The 7713-nt window shown below is 42.9% G+C and overlaps 1 protein-coding gene and 1 non-coding gene across 2 annotated transcripts; both read right to left on the bottom strand.

Moving 5' to 3' along the window:
• Positions 1-714: 714 nt before the first annotated feature.
• TRNAK-UUU (transfer RNA lysine (anticodon UUU)) lies at positions 715-787 on the bottom strand. Its single transcript has one exon. It is a non-coding gene; the product is annotated as a tRNA-Lys (tRNA).
• Positions 788-3597: 2810 nt separating this feature from the next.
• LOC140987155 (uncharacterized mitochondrial protein ymf1-like) lies at positions 3598-4107 on the bottom strand. The gene has a single exon (XM_073455561.1). The coding sequence runs from the start codon at positions 4075-4077 to the stop codon at positions 3598-3600; it is 480 nt and encodes a 159-aa protein (XP_073311662.1). The 5' UTR covers positions 4078-4107.
• Positions 4108-7713: the final 3606 nt, after the last annotated feature.

Here is a 7713-nt window from a genome sequence, read left to right as displayed (position 1 = left end):
TAAGGTCTTGGTCTTACTTAAGAAGTATAGTGAGTTTCATTGATTGCGTTTCTACGCTTTCAAAAATGTCAGTTTTTTGGGATGTTCATGTCCTTCGCTGGCTCCGATACATTTACATAAAAAAAGGATTTGTGGACCGACCGAACGGTGGGGCCTCCCATGTGGCGCACCCTCAGACCAATAGAAGGGGATTTCGAACTAAGCTAACGAAGGTGATTCGCTCCAAGCCGAAAGAAAGCGCTCAAGGGATTATGTCGAGATCAGGTTGTGACAGTGGAACAATCCATGCAGCAAATCTATTTGTGATGGTCAACTAAAGAAATTCAAAAATTGGCTCCGATACAAGAGATCGGCCCCGAAGCAAGGTATGGTATGGTGGATGCCAGCAACTTTCACTTGTTAGGAGTAGGGGGGCTGAACAAAGAGCTCTTTGTATAGGTTGGGTTTTCTGCGCTTTGATGCTTACCTCATTATTATGAAAAGGGGAAGGTTTTCTAAAGGAGCTTTTCAGCCCTTTTGCTTGATTGTTGGTCCGCCCTATAGTATAGAATGAATAAGGAGAGGTTTATCGATGACCGAGCCACTCAACTACTACTCCTTACCTCACCCCCTTGTCACTTAAAGGGCGAAGTCGCAGAAGCAAGTCTAAAGGCCAAAGAGTGATCTTTGAAGCCACGAATTAGTCCTTACTCCTAGTAGAGTGTAAGGCAGGTTTGGGTATAGCAGGACTTGAACCTGCGACCTTTAGGTTAAAAGCCCAATGCTCTACCAACTGAGCTATGCACCCCAAAAAAGATGTAGTAGGAAATAAGGATTGGTGCGGAAAAGAGGGTGGCCCCCCTTCTTCTCATCATATTAAAGGAGCGCGGCTCTGTATGAGGCTCGTACTACAGAGCAGGCGAAGAAAACGTAAGGGCGCGCGTTAGCACTCCCGCAAGAAAACGGCCTAGCTAACGCGCCCTTTTATTTATTAGGTTGGGTACTTGTTTCCACTCATTGAAGATTCTATCTAAAAAAAAAAAGTCAACGGGGGATACTAAAATTTCTCTCACTGACACCATTTACGAGAAGGTGAGGGCGTCTTTCTTTCCAGCCGCTCAACTGTTCGAGCTTGGTTCCAATTCTACAAAGGTAGAATGCCTGGTCGAAGGCCCAGCACAGTAGGTAGCAGCAGGCGTGTTTTGGCTCCCGAGCGAGAACGAGAAATAGGCGATGCACCATCCTTGCTGCTACGTACGCTTTCCTTGACAGATTCAGCCAATTGAATCCACACTCAAACTCAAAGGAGGACCACAAGCTCGGGGCTCGACGAAACAAAAAGTATCAGCATTAAGAAACTTCTTGGGGAGCAGTGAAAGAAAGAGACCGGCATTCATTTTTTCATGAATATTCATATTCATAGCTGAGTCTACTAAAAGAAGGACCAGTCTCATCGTGGTGATTAGAGGACACCTCTGATCGTTCACCTCTAATGTGACACGTTCCCTCCCAGTTATATGATCAAGGGGATCATTCGGCTAGTTTTCGGGGCTATTCTTCTTCCGGGGAGAAAAAGTAGTCCCTTCTACTGACCGAACCCTCAGTTCGGAGGTCTTCGTCAACATGTTACGAAGCTCCAGTCTTCGGCGGGTCACCATTACTTGACTTAGAAAGCTAAACATTTGGGCAAGGGAAAGCCCAGTGCGCCTGGTGCAAATGGCTTTTTTTTCATGATATACCAATCAGAATGGAGGGTCCTCCCTACCCCTACGTACATGATTTATAGAATCACTACGTAGGTAGGGCGGTCAACTTGATGCGGTAGAGGCATGAGTGCAGTTCGATCTTGGGGTGTATTCGTTTGTAGTGAGGAGGGCCTCTTTCTCGTTGATCAACTCGCCTCCGCTCTATTGAAAAGTAGGAATTCCTATGTTGTCAACGAACGCGTCTCAGGCCGGATTGACTAACCTAACCCCCCTTTAAGGAGGCTCTTCCATATTTGGGGGCTCTGCTTTAGTGTGATTGACAAAGGCTAGTTTTGGTAACATCAGTGAGGACTCATTCACTCACCTACTCCTTATCTATTTAATAGTCTCTTCCATCTACTGAATTCAAAAGGCGACCCGCCGCGCCGGGCTGTAAGATAGAGCTGTTGTACTACTTGACTGGTAAGAAAGAGCTTCCGTAAGAACTGGATGCTCTTGTATGTACAGTAACCCTCTCTTCCGCTACTGGTGGACTGTTGCACAGAAAGGCCTACAGAAGCAACATTTCTTAGCGCGCTTTTCAAGCGCTTAGCTTCTGTTAGCGGCGGGGCGGCCATGTTGTTTAGTTGAAAGCCTAAGCCAAGAAGGTACGAACGAAATGATGGGCCCCTTTCGAAGATAGGGGGCGGCTTTCTTGTGGTAGTAATTGCGAGCATCTCTCCTCTTCTCGTAGCGTGCACAGTTTGCTTACATGCTGCCTTAGGCACATCTCTCTTTCTTAGTTTCACGCTGGCCTAATGATAATATAATGAATGAAAGTCAGTCTTTTAGTAAGCGTATATAAGCAGCTTTTTAGTGTATAAGCAATTCTTTAGTGGTCGCACCGAAAGAAAGGTACGTACGGTGGAGGTTGGTTGAAGATGATGTTACGCAGCGTTCAGAACCAGTCTTGAAGTGAATGAATTAGAAAGAAGTAAGGAAATGAGACGACTCTTTCTTGAACTATATCATAAACAGATCTTATCCTATACACCAATCACGAGTTTTTCTCTATTCCTCTCGTATATCGTCGTAACGCCCTTAATGCTAGGTTTTGAAAAAGACTTTTCGTGTCATTCCCATTTAGGTCCGATTCGGATCCCTCCGTTGTTTCCTTTTCTTTCCGCACCTTTTCCTCGAAATGATCAAGAAGATGGTACACTTGAATTATATTATTTAAGTGCTTATTGCTTTCCAAAAATCCTACTTCTACAATTGGTGGGTCACCGGGTTATTCAAATAAGTCGTGTTTTCCGTGGTTTTCCCATGTTAGAACTTCCGTACCAATTCGGTCTATCCGGAATGGATCGGTTAAACATTCCATTAGGGAGCCTGGTCTTGACTCTTCTGTGTGGTATTCATTCTTGTTCGGCTCTTGGAATCACATCCAGCAGTGGTTGGAACAGCTCGCAAAATCCAACCACTTCACCTACTTCATTGCCCCCAACCCTTTCTCGTACCTCTATTGAAACAGAATGGTTTCATGTTCTTTCATCGATTGGTTATTCCTCTCCGTTCGTATCTCTTTTTCCAATTTCGGTCTCGATTAGTTCACAAGATTGAATGGCCAATTCTCCTCCGGACCCTCGATTCGATTGTTTTCCAAGAATGTTGAGCCGGGTATGTAAGCCATGTATCTGGGAGGAACAACAATAAAAAATAAGGGCTTTCGGGTTTTTTCACGTGGTCTTGCATTGCAGCTATTTTAAAATTCTTATTTATATTATATTTATAATATAAATCTTTTAGAAGAAAGATTATAACTATGTCCCATCTCGATGGTGGGACCAACCAAGATGTATGTCGTCCAACCCGACCTCAGACTCTTTCTTCCCGACCTATTTTACTTTCTGGCCACAGTTATTTAGGTGGTTTATATTCCGAGATTGAAGAGATCGAATTCCTCCCGGGAACACACGAAAGAAAGATATGAACTGGGTAAATAGAAATGGAAAAGAGATGTTTCCAATTCATCAAAATGTGAAGCTTTTTCTACATCTATATGATCTACTAAAGTGGATCGGTATTGACCATATAATAGAAGAAGATCTTGGTACATGGAGTCCCAAGAAGGTAAGAACTCCAACCTGTCTGATGCTTCTTCGGCCAAATACAATATACAAGTGGGACCTGCACTATGAGCAAGCTGTGCGAAAAACCGCTTCTTTTTTCCGGTTCCGAAACAACTTGGGCGAAATAGGGTTCTACCGGGAAACCATGGATTTTTGAGTTTTCGCCATTGGTTACTGGTTGAGCCACTGGAATGGAATGAGATAAGAATCTCTGGAGATCTTTCTTCTCCACTTACTCGTAACAGGCTTTTCTTCTGTAGAATACTTCTTCCGAATGGCATAATTGTCCGATTTCTTCCTCGATCTTCAAAGAAAACTGACTCCTCCTTCTCCTTTAGGATAGGTTCGTCGTTGGTCCTTCTTTCAGTAATGATCTCACCATTTTCTAGTAGTTGTAGTTCGCGCGAGGGACTATCCTTTCTATTGCTTGCCCTCACTCTCAAAGGGTCTCTCTCTTCTATAAAGCGAAGCAAAGCGCATGGCGCTGAAGTGAAGAAAGCTCAATAAACACACAGGAACACGATGTAGGGCATAGCATAAATGAGACCGCTGATCATTTCATAAAACATATATGCTTTCCCCCTCTTTCTTGGAAGCGAATTCCTGCCCTTTGATATATTTATTAATGAGTCGAAAGACTCAATCTTCCCAAGTACATACTTTGAATTTGATGAAGCTTTCTTTCCCTCGTTGGTACATTACGGGTTCAGCCCTTGTTTTCGCGAAGGTGACAAGAAAGGATTCCACACCTTTGCTTTGAGGGAATCTAAGGTTTTGAAAGAACGTAGTAAGTGGTGAACTTTGTTTCCTCGCTCATTCGAATTGCATGTGTTAAGCATATAGTCTCAGTAGCATGATTGGAGCTTCTTAGCGCTTAGGCTACTACCTAACATTAACTAACCTACTACTATTTATATAGTAAGCAAGATCGTTACGTCTTTTTTCTTTCTTTATGAAATTTTTCGAGGGCGGTACACTTTTCCCGTTATCAAAAGATTTCATTTCGAAAGGTAGAGGGCAGCTGTTAACATTGTAGCTAGTGAAGTTCCACCGGGGGAGTTAGATCATATCTCGCTATGAGACATCCAGTTAGGACGTAACATAGGTCATTTCGATAGCTCTGGGCACACAGCACCGTCGGAAAGGACAATCCTCTGGGTGAAGGGCTACTCACATGCCACGTATCGCCGATTACTGACCCAGCTCATCTTTACCACTGCAGTATATGCTATAAATAGGGAGTTTGATAAATCTTAGAGTGGCCTTATTCGGCACCTCCTAAGCCAACTCTTTCATTCTTTATTTTCTACTATTTGCTCTTATGGCTAGTGCGCTATTTGTGCCCGGGCAGAGTAAGCTGAGGGGACGGAAGAGCTAAACCTATCGATCTGGTCGAGGTGGGACTAACATCTATTAAAAAACCTCTTCTGATAGGGCTAGGTGGCTCTCTTTCACTGAAGGAAGAGGAAGAAAGGTACGGGAATAAGTGGGAATCAGCGCTATGAAAAATAAAGCTCAGAAAGAACCGGTCTTTCAGGTCCTGTTGTCATATCCCTTTCTATCTTAAACGTAGCTTTATAATCCTTGAAAAGCTAAAGTCTCATTCATGATTTACAACAATGAGTTGAAGTGAACTTAGGAACACAAGAGCACATAGGAAACCATATAGTTGCCAAGTGCTAGAGCAAGGTTGTTCGCTAGCTCGAGCCAGGTATGCGGGAACATATTCTCCAGTTGCTTCAGCAGTACATAGATTTCTTTGCATGGGACTATCATGAGTTCCAATGTTGCAAGGGTTCAAGCCATTCAAACAGCCACCAAGAAGAATCGCACCGTTGGTAGTGGATCTTGACTATTGGGATAACAACTAGTTGGATATGCCTCTTCCGGTAGAGTTGACTGTAGCCGCATGTCTATAGTGCGGTTAGCAGGTGAGGGTAGCATTCTTCTTTATAGTCTCTTTAAACCAAATCTAGTGCAATCAATAAAATCGAATCGTAGATCTGAGATTGCAAGGTTAAAGCTTGAGAAGGAATAATACCGCATAAGAAGGAGTTTTCACAACTCAGAATAGATTATTATTTAAACTAAGAGAATTTTTAATTCTTTGCCTGCTTTCGAGCCTTCTTTTTATCCTTCCGAATCACCAGGATCTCCTGACCCAACAAGTTATAGCTAACTATATTTGAAGAAGAACTCCTAGCTTTATGACAGGTTTGAGGAAGAGAGAATCACCCATAAAAGCTGTGAAAGTAGGGATTGGCCCCATGGGATTCCTGAGGTTGACCCGCCTTCGAAGAATCGGGCAACAAAGATTCAATAAAGATATGCACATATATCTCCACAATACAAAGGTCAAAAATTGTGTCCGTCTAAGCTAAGTAGCCGACTCTTGGAGGTCTAGTCAAGCCTGATAGAATACCTAAGCCTAATTAGACCGACAAGGAGAAAGAGGGGCTTACTTGGTGGCAGGTTGCCTTCTTCTATCCTCACCTTGCTTCCTTTATGCCTGAGATTACTATCTCCTTGTGAACATGGTTTCTGGTAGAATGAGTCCTTTTAGGCTGGGAAAAGAAGCAGGGACTAAGAACCTTGCGATAGCACGCTTTCTTTATAGATCATATATCCCCTTGGAGTAAGAACCGATAGCAAAAGAGATTCTAGCGTAGGTAGACTCAGTCCTCATTTATTCTAGATCTAAACCCAGGTCTCTTCGATCCCGTTCTCATAAAGCGCTCTTTTAGGGTAGGTTTACTCCTAGCATGAGGGAATTAGCTTATTAATAGAAACGGACTTACCTATCCACAGGGACTTCAACCATGTGATGCGAACGCGGTTGTTCAAGCCCCAAGGAAAGCATGGGACCCTTTAGAGTTGCCGGATGGGCCAATCACGAGGGGACGACTGAAGAGGTTCAAAGAAGCATTGAATGGGTTTATGAGCAAAGAAGGCGGATTGACAAGCGAGATACAGAGTGATGAAAGGTTCGTGATGCATGGGGATCATGTGAACATTATTCAAGCATCTATACAAAACGGAGCGCAAATCTAGACAGAAGATCTCGTGCACATGCGCGAAGACAGGGTGCGCATATGCGCGAGCTCGTGCACATGCGCCGCGAAGGGGCGCGCATCTGCGCGAGAAGTACTGGACACCGAAGACTTTAACAGTGGGCTTCGCGCATATGCGCCAGATTAGAGCGCACATATGTGCGACATGGGCAGAGACTTGCGCGCATATGCGCGAGTCGGGGCGCGCATATGCGCGGCGCAGATTTTTTTTCCTAAGTTAGTGTTTTAATTATTTTGGCAACTAGATTTCATATCTTGATTATGTAAACATATTGGACGAATTTTGGGACATTATTCAGATCATTATTCATTGAATATCAAAAACTTTTGAGAACTTTTCTCTCAACTTTCAAGGCTTTTGCTTTGTAAACAAAAAAAATCAAACTTATCAAAGTTTTAACTTTGTGGCGTTTGTCGATCGTTTTGTGCGGATTGTCATTGACTGGTTCTTTGAAGGTTCGTTCTAAATTTCGATTGTTTTCATCGTGATTCTTTATTACTAAACCTCGTAGTTTAGGGGTGAAAATCACACCATACTTGATTCAAAAGATCGGGACACAACAACGAATTCCTTGTTCGTTTTTAAATTGAGGGCGCGATTCAATTTTAATCGTGTTTGCTTTTTATTCGTACTTGGATTCATATCATTTGGTATCAGAGCTTTTGGTTAATTGAATTCAAGTAAGTTTATCCTTCGTTCTATTTATCAGATCTAATTATCCTTTAGTTCTGCTTTCAAATCTGTTTGGTTCTATCATTCTTCGTCGTTCGTGAATCTGTGATACACGAAATTTTGTGTCTTATTTATTTTTCTTTGAATTTTCGGAATTCTTAGAGCAAAAAAAA

This window comes from Primulina huaijiensis, chromosome 11 (assembly GCF_012295235.1).
Source record: "Primulina huaijiensis isolate GDHJ02 chromosome 11, ASM1229523v2, whole genome shotgun sequence".
In the NCBI taxonomy this organism is placed as follows: Eukaryota; Viridiplantae; Streptophyta; class Magnoliopsida; order Lamiales; family Gesneriaceae; genus Primulina; species Primulina huaijiensis.
This window is presented reverse-complemented; position numbering and strand designations above follow the sequence as displayed.